The sequence below is a fragment of the Lycorma delicatula genome, chromosome 2 (genome assembly GCF_047948215.1).
Source record: "Lycorma delicatula isolate Av1 chromosome 2, ASM4794821v1, whole genome shotgun sequence".
In the NCBI taxonomy this organism is placed as follows: domain Eukaryota; kingdom Metazoa; phylum Arthropoda; class Insecta; order Hemiptera; family Fulgoridae; genus Lycorma; species Lycorma delicatula.
In genome coordinates, this window is record NC_134456.1 from 151,613,616 (window position 1) to 151,630,170 (window position 16,555).

General features: G+C 27.2%; 1 protein-coding gene across 8 annotated transcripts in view; it reads right to left on the reverse strand.

Moving 5' to 3' along the window:
* bbc (choline/ethanolaminephosphotransferase 1 bbc) overlaps positions 1-16,555 on the reverse strand; it is a 140,815-nt gene that overhangs the window by 26,972 nt on the left and 97,288 nt on the right. Inside the window, exon 11 of one of the 8 annotated variants that reach the window (XM_075356466.1) lies at positions 3,629-7,685. The exons of the other annotated variants lie outside the window; for them this stretch is intronic. Within the exon in view, the coding sequence (XP_075212581.1) occupies positions 7,672-7,685 (14 nt within the window). The 3' untranslated portion in view covers positions 3,629-7,671. Of the gene's footprint in view, positions 1-3,628; positions 7,686-16,555 lie in introns of those variants that run through there. 8 annotated transcript variants of the gene reach the window in all.

A 16,555-nucleotide genomic window follows, 5' to 3' on the forward strand; every position in this document is an offset into this window, starting at 1 on the left:
AACTGAATTTTCTTCAATGTCAATAGAATGAAATATCTGTAAAGGTAACATTAATTTCATGCAGCAACCTTTTTTTCCCCCAGTTTAGCCTCCAGAAATCACCATCAGGTATTACTTCAGAGGATGATATGTATGAGTCTAAGTGAAGTGTAGTCTTGTACAGTCTCAGGTCGACACTTTCTGAGATGTGTGGTTAATTGAAACGAAACCATCATCTAGTATTCAAATCCATATAAAAGTAGTTACTGCCTTTACTAGGATTTGAATGCTGTAACTCTCGACTTTGAAATCCACTGATTTGTGAAGACATGTTCATCACTAGACCAACCCAGTGGGTCATGTAGCAACCTAAAAAAATTTACTCATTCCATCTAAAGCAAATTGTATCAGAGATTAAATGACAAAAGAAAATAAACATAAGCTCTCATTGACTATGAGATATTCACATTCATTTTTTATGCAATAGTTTGAGAATTTGTAAAAAAAAGTAAAAATATCCGACCAAGAAGCATCACACAATGCAACTAGTTAGATTTAACTAATTATTGATGCCTGCATAAGAGCCCTGGATATTTTAAACAGCAAGCCAAATAAAGTAATTAGTAGTATTGCCTAATAAGTGCTGCCATATAATTGTGTTTTGTAAGTAACATGACATTGTTGCATCATTATATTACAGTTCTTGTATTAAGGCATTTTGTTAATGTACATGTATTAAGTGTTTTATGGTATGCATTTAAGATGACTTAAGTAACAAATCAAAATTAAATTCTGCTTAAAATTTGGGAAAAAATTAACAGAAACAAAAGAAATGGATTTCTATAAACTAACATTATTAAATAAACTTGAAACATTATTTTACACCATTAAGTAAAATCATAAATTTATAATTATAATATTTTTCTTCACACACTTATAAGGTATTAAAACCAATTCATAAGACATACAAGTTATTTTAAATGGATTAAAAGTTTTAAGGATGGATGTCAATAATAAGATGAGTCGTTCAGGATGGCCCTTACTGTCATTTGATGAACACACCACAAATATTTATGAAAATGTACATTTAAACTGTAATTTAACAATTTGGGAAATAGCAAGTAGAATGCAATTTATCAACAGACATTACAAAAAAAAAGAAAGCTTCAACAGACCTATATTACAAAAAAAAAAAGAAAGCATCAAAAATATCTGTAGAGTATATCCCATGATATATATGGGCAACTGCTAACATAAAGCTTGTTTCATAACTTTTTGAACAAAAATATGGCAAATTGTGCTTCCTCAGACAACCTGAATAAAAGATTCATTCAATTGCATTCAAGTCCAAAAAATTTAAAAAACAAATTTCAGGAAGTTTCTCTATAAACTTTATACAAAATTAATTAAATCCAATAAACAATGGATTATTTAATTAATAATCCATTATTATTAAATCCAATTAAGATTAATTAAGAAGACATACAGACCTCTCCATAACTGCAATAAAAGTTGTCTAAAAGGGTTTGTTAAAGATGTATTTCAAAATCAGAAATAACCTATCTTTACACCAAAAAAAAACATTAATTGAACAAAAAAAAAATTTAATAACTATTTTATAAAGTTGCAACATTTAAAAAAATGTTTACATTGATTTAAACTCTTTATTTGATATAATAAGAATGGAAATACTGGTAAACAATTCCATATAGTGTTTTGAAGTGAAGGAGTAGATTATAGAGAAAGAAACGTTAATTACACAACATACATGAAAGATCACTTAGGAACTATAAGAGTAAGACTGTTTAACATTAGAAGAAATATTATTTATCCCAAACTAGGTCTAATGTATATGTAAGGAAGAGATACTGGAAAACTGTAAAGGAATGAGAATTGAAAGAAGGACCTTTACAACATTTGCAGAAGACGTAATCTTATTTATTGAGAGTAAAAGAGTTGTATGTAAATTATGTTGCAAATATGAACTAAAAAAAAGAAATATAGGATAAATAAAAATAAATAAAATGAGGTTGGGAGAAAGGGCTATGCAAATGGAATTAGGGAAGAATGAAGCAAATAGATAATATCTAGGGGTAAAAATTACAAAAAGTTGGAAGAGTGAAATTGTCATAGAGAGAAGGATTGCTATAGCAAAGACAAAAAATATGGTTTAAAGAAACAGGAAAGTAAAGGAAAATGCAACAGTAAAAGAGAAACATGAAAATAATTAATACAGTGATTTATTGGAGTGGACTGTTAGTGAAACTTAGGAAATGGTGAAAAAAGGATAAAGGATGAGGCATTTGAAACATGGAAACCAAGAAAATTGTTGAACATCAACTGGACAAAATGTTATTAGGGAAAGTAAAAGAGAAACAAATACACATGACGAAATATAAGAATTGGATGGAACGTATATTACAAATAGAGAACAATAAAATATAATGAGAGATTTTTGGTAGATACTGCAAAAAGAAATAACAGATGAAATGAAGGAAATGTCAATTTAAAGAACATGTTAAGTATAGGTAACAACTAACAGACAGTTTAACATGGGTGTAACCCAAAAAAAAAACTAACAAGTGCCATAATAAGAGTTTTTCATTCAAAAGACTTGCTTCATTTATCTTATACAACTCCGAGCCTTACAAATCAATACATGGATAAATGAAACCAAAAAAGATTCAACCAATGAATATAAAAGTATTCTCTAGGTACAAAATTATGCTCAATTTGTAAATAAAGAAATGGGTTCTGGACAATTTGAAAATAACTCTAAGAAGTCAGTCAACCAACCAGCCGGTCTCAGAAGGAGCAATGAACTACTTAGTAAATAACTGACCAGTTGGAAAGGGTAAATTAATTATGCAGTTTAGTACAGTTTATAAAGAAGTCAAGACAAAAAATTTATATTTCTGAAACATTAAACTGAATCCAGTGTCATCAATAAATAAACTGATAGGACATTGCAATCAGATAAATACTAAATCAATGTTTGTATAGTTAAAGCTAGAAGTAAGCCATTGTAAACTGAAAGAGCCAAAATTAGATACTATTTTAATAAAAAAAAGCATTAAATTGCAATAACGAGCAAGGGCTATGACTGGTTGATTAACATAAAAGTGTAAGAAACATTTTACATTTCAAAATGCTACTGAATGATTTGAGATATCTAAAAATACTATCGGTCATCATGTCAAACATTATTAACTACTACCAATCCTCCACTCTCCAATTTCTTTTTTTGGATTACAACAAACTCATTAAAATATTACCAGTATGGTTCTTACTTGGTTCTACTTAATTAAGCCAAGATATGATTTGGTACATCCTATATTTCTCCAGTTACATATCAATGCAGAGCAATTTTATTTGAGTTCACTTTTAGGTATAAGTTTTACAATGACAATTTAATGAGCTAATAAAAATGGTTTTAATTTTTCACAACCATTGACATCTGTGTAAACACGAATTAAAATTATTTATAACTCGATGAGTTTTCAGATTAAATTTTAAATACTATAATTATTTACTATCTGTTTTGAAAATAAAAAGAAAGAATATGTAAATACAGGTTTCATTAAAATAATTTTAATGGTAAGAATTTTTATAAGGAATTAGCAAGAGCTAACAAAAAAAACTACACAAAACAGAAACACAAAAATTTATTACAATAAATAATAATGATAATTATTTTTTTTAATAAAATGTTACAATTATAACTTTATAAAATATAGCACATTACCAGTTTATATTTAATAAGTTGCATATTTCTGATTAAAAAATTATTTTTATTAAACATAATAAACGCAAGAAAATAAATATAAAAAATAATAAAAACACACAAATACTATAATTTAACTCTAAACCATCAAATAGTTTCAAAATTCTATTTATTTATTTTTCAAAATAAAATAACACTGAATTTTAAGCTAGTTAACAAAAGTAATTAGCAATCATTCTCAGTCATTATTTAATTTCAATTCCATTAGACTGCAGAAAAACATCACTCTAATTAAGAAATAAACTCAAGAGCGTTTAACCTTTTGCAAAACTATATATTATGTAAGTATCAATCTTATTTTAAATATTAGCCAAGATTAATAATTAAAAAATAAATTTAGAATAAGCAGTTAAATATTAACCACCAAAATAAACAATTTATCTCCAAATAATCATAATCATTATTTAAGGAACTTAATTAAAAATAAATAATTTGCATAAAAAAAAATTAACAAAAATAAATTAACATGAAAAAAATTTACTTCAATCAATTTGATAATTGATTGAAACTACAATAATTAAGGTTCAACTGGAATTTCTTGAAGACAGGTACTGCTGTAAAAATTAATTTTCATAAATTTAAAATACATGTTAAATTAATTATCATCTACAAAGTAAAACTGCCTGCAGTTTACTTGAATAATAGTAAAAAATAATTATCTAATTATCAAATATTATTCCTACTGAAATGCTTAAACATACCAAATAATTATAATTTTTATTTAAATTTATTTATATTTTTCATAATTGCAATTTATACTCCTTTTAAATAACTGTACTTTACTGATAATTTTATAATACAGATTTAGCTCATAATTTACTTACTCTAACAATCACTGCATTATTTTTATTAATATAAATTAAATAAAAAATAATAATTTAACTATCAAAAAATCAATAAAGTAATTTGATTTTTATCTCAGGAATATTTTTCACTATTTCAGTTCATCATCGGTAGGATGTACTAAAATACAAACTATATCTTATTAATAAAAAATTAACTAATTATCTTATAATTATAAAAATGAAATGGTGAGAAAGTACTCCCAGAAAGAAAATCTTAGATTTTCTTCATTTGCTTATTTGATGATTATTTATAGCTATAATTTAGCATATTAGTGATAACTAATATTTAAAAAAATAAAATATTTAACCAATTTAATGTACGTTTTTTCTTTTAAGTCAAATACACTTTATCGCTCATATCATTCAATATACAATGGTTTATTATTTAACTAAAACTAATTAGCACGGTTTTTTCTAGACAACACCTATCTCTTAAAACCAATACACATAACACTTCAAAATGACTTCTGACTTTAATTGACTGAATATAAACTAATCAGTAGCACTTTTATCGACAGTTGACAAAATATTGAAGAAACCCGCAAAATATCCCTGACAAATGCATTCAAAATTGGTAAATAACTGAGGCATTATAGTTAAATAATAATTAAAAATTGTAAATATTTATGAGATGTGACAAAACCTAGTTTAAAAAATTATAAGTACAGTGTGTGCCTGTACTTAAAAGATGTTTTTTTTTCTACCAATACTGGGCACTACAAAGATGCTCTTTCTAATAATGATGATAAAAATATTTTAAACTGTCAGCATTATTGTTTCAAATGACAAAAAAAAATTAACTACATAACAGAGTTAGTGGTATATCAATATCAACTGCAATTTAAAAATTAAAAATGCACTCCCTCTTAACAATAAAATCTGTAAATAGACAGATATCTTAAAACTGAAAATTCAAAATGTCATAACATTTACACATAATATCAATTGTGTAGGAGGAATACACTTTATGGCAATAAAGATAAATATGGACCACATGTATGTACTGGTGTGATGTTTAAAAAAGTCAGATATCTCTATAAAAAAGAAACCAATGAACAAATACTGTAACAATATAAAAGAACAAAAAGTAAGAGGAATCCTACATTACAGACAATGCTTTTGAAAATTAAAGGTACTAACATTAATTATTTTACCAGTTCATTACTTTTAGCAATTGTAATACTCTCACACAATTCAATACATACATGCCATATACTATATAACACAATGTAAGCTAAAATTGAAAAAAATTATATTTCCTGATAGCATACCTGGAAAAAATTAAAATTATAGTTGATTAAGAATTCAGGACAAACTGTAAAATAAAACACCTTAACACTAAATACATCTCATGTAACACCAACTCTAAAAATCCTGCATAATAAAATTCTGGCAAGACAACCCAATCTACGTCACAATTAGTTTTCAAGATTAAACAATTTGAACTAATACAAGGTGAGTCCAACCTTATTTATAATGCTAGAGTACTCTGCAGGAGGGGTGTGAGGATAATTCCCAAGACTTCATCACTCAGTTGCCACCATGGCTCCATGGAGTATCAAAAAAAATGTGTGCATTTGCTACTGAAACATTGTTTAAAAGTGGCGATTCCCCAACAGTTGTACAATGGAGATTTCAAACAAACTTCAATGCTGGTCATCAGATGTGTTCCTTTAAGACTGACAATAATGAAATAAGTAAATATGTCCAGAATAAGTGATTACTTAATGAAAAAAATCTGGAAGACTACCAAGGACCATACAAACCTCTGAAAATGTGGAATGCATATCAAGCAGTGAAAGTAAGCCCATGGTCACCAGTATGTAAAATAAGCAGCTACACTGAACATGTCTTACATGTCAAAGCACAATTCCACCTATCAGATTTTGTAAATAAGAAAAACTTTAAATACTGGTGATCAGAAAATCCACATCAAATTCATGAGCAACCCTTACACTGCAGGCAGTTGTAAGTGTGTTGGTAGCTTCAGTCATTGAGCCTTACTTTTTTGAGTACACATATGATGTGGCGAGCACTGTAAACTCTGACTGTAACATTGAAATGATTCGCATTTTTCTTCTACATCGACGTTGTATTCCTATACACTGCATTTGGTTCCAACAAGACAGGGCACTACCCATAATACTTCAAGAGCAGGAATGAATGAAATATATTTCAAATCTGGACCTCCTTATATTTTTGCATGGATACATTCTGTGGTCCCCACATCTGCCTAACTCTTTTCCCTTCGATTACTTTCTCCGGGGATATCTTAAAGGAAAAATGTACATGAACAAACCATAATTTTGCCAGAACTTAAAGAAGCTCTACGCCAAGATGTTGGCTATCCTATGAAATGTGTTTCAGCATTTCATGTTGAACTTCACCGATAAGCTAGATGAATGCATGCAACAAAATGAACACCAACTGAATGACACCATTTTCAAACCATAGAAATACTGATTTAAAGATTTTTGTTATTCATTAATGTTATCCAAATGGCATAAGCTTTATTAATAAAATTCAATATAAAAATTTTGATTTAATTTTTTGTTGTTTTTGAAATCATAAATACAATAAGTGCTCACCTCAAATGTTAACACAAATATTAAAATTACTGTCAATGGGATTCATCATTACATATGTTATAAACAAAAAAATTCAATAATGTAAAACTCCACAAATCCGTATTATTTTATTAATAAATTTCATATAAAATTATATAAGCAGTTCAGAACCCAATTTTAATTAACACAACTTATCATAGGTTTATTTGACTTAATATTTAATAACAAACAAATTACATAATTCTCTTTTTATATAACCTTTAATAGATTACATTTCACTGTCTTCATAAAAGCACCAGTTATATTAGATATAACAACAAAAACAACAAATAAACAAAACATTCTGATACTCTACAAATACTAATATTACTATAACTAACATTCATTCACTTAAAACTAATTTTCTGTATCCAGAATGACGATTTATTACTTTCTTTGTCTTTTAATAATTATTGTTTATTCTTTGTAAACAATTGCCATAAAACAGTTTATTGAGTTAAGAAACACATCCTATAACAAAAACAAACCACATATTTTACGATTTTAGACATTTTTAATGAACAATCAATACCAGAAAAAATAAAGCAAACGTTAAAGAAATGTTAAGTTATGTTTTAAGTTAACTTGAACTGAGAATTTAAGAGATATATACAAATGTGTATGTATATATATATATATATATATATATATATATATATATATATATATCTTGTTAAACAAATATATACATGGATAAATAATATATACATGTTTTTTTCTTTTTCTTTTTTTTTTTACTTTGGTTTGAGATAATTTTTTGGATCATTTCTTACTTAGTTTTAAACTGTTATGCTATAAAACCTACTACAATAGTACAATTATATATTTTGTGTATATTTAATTATTTTTTTAGTTTTTCAATTTAAAATCATTCATATATGTACATTATAAAACTCATTTTTATTTTCTAAAATTTCTGCTTTCTAGAACTGGATCATGCCATATTATTTCAGTTACATAGAGTTTTACTGTACAGTTACTGCAAGAGTACATGAAAATACAAAATAAAATGAACTCTTATTAACTAGCTGCAGTGCAGCTGCTAGTACCATCATTAGTTCATTATAACACTCTAAATAACATTACTTTTGATTTTTTTCTTTTATCTGATATTGAGAAAAAATACATTTTTATTTTTGCTAGTACAAGGCTTGACAAAAGAAAAAGTATTTCTAACAATATTATCATAACATTAATAGAAAAGTCAAGTTTGCTTCAAGTTTATTATCAATCACTAAAATAAGTATTTTAATTATTCTTACAAGTAATGTATAATTTACTCTGAAAAAAATTTGTTGTCAGTTAAAAAAAACATCAGTCTGTAGTACATCAGAAGAATCCTAATGTGACAGAACCTACACTATAGAGAAAGTAGAAGTGCATTATCATTGGAATGAATTGAGGGAAAAATCAGAGCCAATACAGACATTTGAAACCACTGTTCTGAATTCAGTGTACCACATTTCAAACTTTACATCACACTAAATAATTATCATTTATACTGTATCATACTGAAAGATTATTAATATTTAAGAGGATACATGGTTATATATACATCATATATATAACATAATTACAATATAACAACCCATGTTTTTTCAGTCACATTCACTTTTTATAATAAAAAGTTAAGTCTACATAAAAAAAAAAAAAAACATTTTTTTCTACTTATGCGTCAGTCTGTATGAAGAAAGTATTTACTATATCTAGTCAACTGAATTCCTTAAATAAATTAATTTGAATGACTGTAAATCATATTATCATAATGTTTCTTGAACAAAATGTTTTTATTTATGTCTCCTCTTTTTTGAACAATGAGAATAGTTTAAAAGCAATAAAATTAATCATCAGCACATAAGTAGGATATGATTTATGGACAAAAATTAACTTTTTAAATACCTAATAAAAAAACTTATGATAAATTGTAATAAAATTGTATTAAAAGTATACACAATAACTGTAAATTACAATGTGTCACTGTGATTAATTATATTTGGTAGAATGTTGTAAATGTGTTAAAAAGTCATTCCCAGCCTGTAACTCAAATAATTACACACACACCATTCTGTTAACTAAATTTCCTGTTTATCATTTATACTATGATAATTCACTAATAATGACTTCTCATAATAGTTGAGTATACCCATCAGTTATGAATAATCATAAATACTAAAAAGTATTTGAGATCTTAAAAAAAATTACAATATTTTAAATACTATGCCGTATATACAGTTTTGTTAACTTCTGCTACATTCAACCAGACAGCGCAGGCTATGCTCCAATCGCTTTGAATATTGAAAAGTAATCTCATCTTGGGAAATTACTTTTAAAGTTAACTCTTCAACAACTGTTATTAAATTTGTGAGAAAAGAAGCAAGCTTGACTCAGAACATATTCCAATGCTTGTTTTCTTAATTGAAATCTGGAGTAGCAGTGGTAGATTTAACCATAAATTATTTTAGTTATGAATAATTGTAAAGTATTCCAAAAATAAAATTAAACATATTTTTAAATGCATTTCTCATTTTTTGTTAAACTTTAAAAATGTTTTTGTTTTAACTTTTATTTATTAATATACTTAAATAAAGCTTAAAATATCAGAAAAATAATTTTAATATCTTAACACTAAAATTTGAGAAAACTCATATTTACCAAATCGCTAGTTATGAATCATAGTACCCAGGGCTAGATTTTAAGTAAGCTGAGTTGGCTGCAGCCTAGAATGGCAAATTTTAAGAGGTGGCAATTTTTAAAAAGCGAAAAATTGAAAAAAAAATAGACCTGCTGTGATCTTTGTTAATTAGGAAAGGAAAATATTCAAATTTAGGCCTTTCATTTAAAATAGTATACAACCTTCCAATTGCCTGTAAACAAGATTAAATGAAAGAAGAATTATGAATTCTAAATACTGTAATTCTATTATACGTGTGAAAAACCATGTTGATTGATAATATGTTTGATTTGACCTCAAAGCACTGGCCATGTATATGAATACATTGTACCCTAATTGGAGGGTGGAATGAATAAACAATAAACATGGTCTTTTCGATAAAAAGAACAGAACAGCCGGTCTGACTTCTCATGTAGTTCAACTGGCAACTCTGCAGCAGTGCAGACACATGCATGCACAATTGTCAGTCACCCTGTCTAACCTTCTTTGTTCTTTATATTTCTACAAACATGTCTGTGAATAGCGATCAGATTTGTCATATCAGGTCACAATATTACTGAGCGATACTAAAATATTTGTTGCAATGTATATCTAAAGTCTGTTAAAAAGTTAGTTTTAAAATCAGTATGAAAGATGATAAGAAAAATTTAGTGGTGCTGAATACAAAAAGACAATCCAAACTGAAACTATAAGTACAAGATTGTATCCTTGAACAAATGACAAAACTACATTCTTCAAAAGCGATATTTTGCCAGTCAAAGTGGAAGATGAAAAAGTAGTGTAAACCCTGATGTTTACAATTCAATTGCTGATGTTGCTGTCACTGGGCCTGGTTGTTCTAAAAGATTTACCTTTTTATTTAAATATACTGATAGTGATGGGAGAAGTCATATTCCAAGTTTATAAGTACTTAAAGAGCCAGAACAAGTAAAATTTTTAAATAAGAATTTCTTAGTTCTACAATACTAGCAGAGATTTAATAGCAAAATAAGGCTTTGACCAAAATATACCATTAAATTTCACTAAAAGTTCAAAATCATACAAAGATCAAAACCCATTTTTGCCAAAATCTCTCTTTGAACAAAAATTAAAGAATGGAGAAGTTCAAGGAAGGTAATGAATGTTTTTCTCAGAAAGTAAGGGATCAGTTTTTTGTGGACCTTGTTTGGCAATTAACACCAAAGATTGCAATTTGACAAAAATATGGTTTCAAAGACTGAAAAAATGGAGAAGTTGTGCATGTCATCATGAAAATTTACCTATAAATAAATTTTCAATAATTACTTTAAAAGCAAGAGGAATTGCTCTCATCAGTGTTGATAAAATTCTTACACTACAATTAGACAAAGAAACATGTGTTTTGTGTCTTAGCAAAACACATACATAAATACAGTAACTATGGTACTATGGTGGTGGAAATACAAACTATATCTTGTCCAAAATATGCAATGAGGTCATTGATTTAACGGCTCAAAAAGTGAGAAACACAATTTGTGAAGAACTGAAGCAATCTAAATATTTTTCTCTCATCATAGACTATATCCTACACCTATCGCAAGTAGACCAATTACTCCTAGCTGTGAGATAAATTTTAAGTGACAGTATATAGTATAAAAGTTTTCTTATTTTTTTGCATCAGCTGTTCATAAATTAGAACAATGTTTAAAAGTTACACATGAACTAAAAGATCTAAAAATAAAAATAAGTGATTGCACAGGAAAATCATCCAGCAATGCCTCAAATATGGCTGGAGTATGCAATAGTTTACAGGCAAAAATAGTGGAAAAAGTGCCTTTAGCTTTATTCATTCCTTGTGCGGCACATTCCTTAAACCATGCTGAGACCACTGCTGCTGCTAATTAAGTATTATGAAAGAAATGTATCAGAACATGACAGTAAAGAAAGTATGCCCTATTCGATGGTGTTTGTCAAATTTTACAAAAATTTTGGGAAGACATTCACACTACTTTAGCATATATACAAAATGACATGACAGAAAACGCAACAACTAGATGTGAAGCCTGAGGAATTCTTTGATAATTAGAACGATTTGAAACAATGTTTATGGTGTGTTCTTGGACTAATATACTTCACAGGATTTACAAAACAAGTAAAGTTCTTCAAAGTGAATTTTTGATGGTGAGAGCTTTGTATGGTACCCTTGAAGAATATTTCACTGACAGAGAAAAAACTTTGAATACTTTGGGACACTGGTAATCCATTTAACAAAAAAAAAAAAAAAAGAAACCACCAACTATGAAAAGGGCAGTAACAGACAATGAAAAAGGAAAGTGTGGGCTGATGAAGATGAAGCTGGAAGTAGAGAAGTAAAAATTACAGGAAGAGACAACCTGCGAATAAACACATTTTTTTCATCATTGATACTTTCATTGGTGAATTCTAGAAAAGACAAACTGCTTATAAAGAATTTCAAGACAGATTATACTTCTTAACTCAGTTATTTGAAAATAAGACAAACATGGAGGAGGATATAAGGAAGAATGCAGCTTACCTTAAACACATACAAACTTCTTTCTGGTTTCATTGAAGAATGCATTCATTTTCAAAAGCATTGTGCAGCAGAAATAGAACATCCATCACAGAAATTTTTGCAAAGCATTTAAAAATTTCTGTGGTTTAATTCCTTAGATGTACCCCTGAATTTGGACATCACATTAAGGACAACTCTGTGCACACCTGCCATAAACTGTGCCGGAAAAGGAAGTTTTTCCTGCCTCAGGAGACTTAAAAGCTATATAAGTAGCTCTTCTGAGAAAAAGTTGAACTCATTGCTATATTACACATCGAGTCAAAAAACTTCCAAATGAAGATATCATGGATGAGTTTACTAAGAAAATTTTATAAGACGGTTATTTGAACATGAGCAGAAGTTTAAACTGTAATTTTATTTTTAAGTCTACTACAGTGTACCCAAAGCCTGTACAGTGAATTAACTGAACATTTTATAAATACAAAAATGTACTCAAAGTCGATTATGTTTTTCCTTTTTGTTACTACCTACAATAAACCAATATTGAATTATATGTTGTGTAACAACCAGTAAAAAGTCATTTATTTATGCAAAACATTATTATTAACAAGCATCTATAAATTGTGAGAATATAATAATACTCTTATCTTATCATTAAGTCTAATATTCGTAATATTATAATAATATCAATACAAGGAATTGAAAACTGTTCCATCAATGATTCCATTTTTAATAAAAGGTAAAATAAAACTTCAGTAATAATATAACTCAATAGGATGAGGAACTTAAATAGCAATAGCTAATTCAATTTCAATTGAATTTCTTATGTTGCAAATAAAACTGTAAAAAAAAACCAGCGATACTGTTATTCAAGGTTGAAAAGGAGGAACAAGTCTACAAAGAACTAAAAGAATGGAATGTGTAGATCGATTAAGAAAGTGAAGATGGAGATTAGTATGAATAATTTAAAGTACTTATACTATTAAACACTTGATTATGAACAGATATATCTCAGGCTTTAGACAGTCAATACCTCACACTTTAATTAGGCTTTTTGCACAACTTCCAGGCAGGAAAAAACAGTCCTTGGATAGTTTTATACGCTTAAGGTTACTGCTCTACTCAGGTTTAATAAAAAAATGTCTCCCCTGACAGATACCAGAAGGTGCCACAGCATGATGCCACAGATATAACCAGGGAGCTATAATCTCATTCCCATGGGACTTGCTCAAGGAAGAAGGAAAAGAAATGTAAGAGGAAGAGCAAACTCAACCTGCAGAAGAGCTATTCCTGATTGGGCATCAGTTAGGATAGTTTATCATTACGGGTACGATAGCATGAGGAAAGTAAAGTGTGAAATTAATGTTGTTAAATTGAAATTGGTGAGGGAATTCTGTAATCGAGAAGTAAGTATTTGCAAAAGATAGTATGCTACAAAAAGAGATGGTTACATGAATTTCAGAAGGCAATAATTTTTAATAAACTGTAAGCAACCTGGTACAGGATAAACAATGCTGGCAAAGTACAAATAAGTACTTTTTAAAGATCATTTTTTGCTGATCCATATGTATATAATGTGAAAATAAATACTAAAGGATGAGATAAAAGTAGAATTCAAACTGTACAAATTAAATTTCTGAGAAGCATATTGGAGAAAACAAGAAACAAAACAAAAAATGAAAGGATCATAAGATTAAATAAAATCCTCAACAGAACTGGGAAAGAGAAACTGAAATGATTTGGATATCTGAAGAAAAATGAAAGATGGGAGAGGGATCAAAGGTACTTTTTAAAGTAAAAGAAGACCTAAAGGGGAAACCCAGGAAGAGATGATAAGAAACCATGATATACACAGTAATAAAGATCCATAAATGAAGAAAATAATGGAGATGAAATGAAGAAAACAGTCATGTTTTTTTGGATAGTGATAAACAATATATGATGAATAGCTCGATCTGGAACACCTGCAAAATGGTCATTTTACGAATGATGTAAATAAGTAACATCATAGGTGTAAGATAGCTTCACAGAAACATTCAATAGATGCATATTTATTTTAACATATAAGCATTTATTATTTATTATAAAAATATTAATAAAACCATACTTTTATTTTTTTTAAATAAATTTGTATACATATCATGAACAGTTTGATTGCTATATGTTTCATTTAATTCTATGGTTAAGTAAATGCATTTATAATGCTTTACAATAGATTAAAATAACATAAAAATTACAAAAATAAAGAGGAGTTTCATTTATGAATCTTTCTGGTAAGAAAAAAGATGAAGCTACAAACAGTAATAAATAGATTAATAAATTAGAACCCTAATACATCAGAATGATACAAGATTAAAAACACAGCTGTTGTACTGTATATTGGAAATAAAACATATACCAATTATTCTCTCACCTAGATTAATCTTAATAACTAAAAACTACATAATGAATATACATCGTTTAACTAAATCCAGTGTACATACAATTTTTAAAGGTTCTTCATCAGTGTAAAGATCTGACTTTATCTCCTGAAAATTGTTTTAACAATTTACACTTTATTTTTTAAATGTCACAGATACGTTCTTAAAACTTTACTGAACAATTCAATATAAAATCTGCCAAAAATTTCACAAATAATTTTTGTTCTAAAATTAGAGAATGTTATTTTATCTAATTACACACACTAATAAAAATAATAAACAGAAAAAGAAAAATACTGACAGAATATAAATCAAAATATGCAACTATAAATAATTGGAATAATTAGTAAATTATTAAGTAAAGATCAAATTCTTAAAAACTTACTTGAATTCATCTTCATCAAATCAAGAGAAAAAGAAAAACAAGACTATTTAAAAATTTCTCAGAGATTTAACAAGTTATTACTGAAATGGAAATATCTCTTATCAATGAAAACGTAAAAATTATTTTTTCATTACATTTATACTAATAACATCTCTCATAAAGGTAGAGAGGAAAGAAATTATTATTCATTGATAGAAAATGTTATTCTATGATAGAAAATTTGAGGATAACTGTTCACAACTTCATTAGAATAAATTCTGTAATTGGCAAAAAGCTGAAATTTTTTTTTAAAGAAACTATATAAGAGAAGTTTCAACAAATATTACTCCAACAATTAAGAATAAAAACTTTTCATATTACAAATTAAAATTTCTTAAAAAATATACTTATTTGTTTAAAAATAAAGAGAGCTGTCAGTAGGATATTATAACTTTTATTGCTGCATACATAAAATCCAAAGCAGTGATCAGTTTGCACTGTTGAAGCAAAGATACTTTATCATTAATAGAAACAACTCTAAAAACTCTTTGGATATTTTTTATTATTTAAACATTAATTAGTCAAATATTTTTTTTGTAGTATTTAATGAATACTGTTCATTACTGAACTACAGTATATGGTTATTTAAAAAAAAAGACTATTCAGATCTACAGTAAAAAATTATTATGTAATCAACCTTTAAATTCAATTGTAATTTTAGTAATAAAACATTTTCAAGCCATACACTGTATTTTGTCATTATAAAATGTAGCCTTTCCTCATTCCAAAATGATTAGTATATCTATTTTTTTTTTTTTTAGGTTTATCTATTCTATCTATCTATTTTTTTAAATTTCTGTTTGAAAGGTGATGGTAAGCTAAATCAAAAGGATTATAGATGTTATATTAAATGCAGACGTAAAAAAATGAAATGGAACAGAGAGAACTCATTTCAAAGTGCTATCAGTACAAGTGTTAACATTTACAATTATGTAAGCAGCATACTTTCCTAAACAATCATTTGATAAATAATCACTATTTAAAAGAATTGTGCCAAAAATAATTTAAACAAAATTTAATATAGACAATTTAATACAAAAATAGAAAACTGTTATAAAAAGAATGGTCCTTGAAACTGCTATACTGATAAAGGGAGAATTTATTACTACTTCACAAATTAGATAAATAAAATGAAAGAATAAAAATATTAGTTGTTATCACAAAAATGATGTATCGCTGATAAAGATTTCATCATGGAAACTTTTTAAAGAAAGAAAAAGATTAAAGAATTTTATCAGTTAAACCAAAAAGAGAATGGCAATCATGAATTGTGCAAATAATCATAATTCTGAATAGTACAAAATAAGTAAACCTATACATTTTATCAGAAAATAA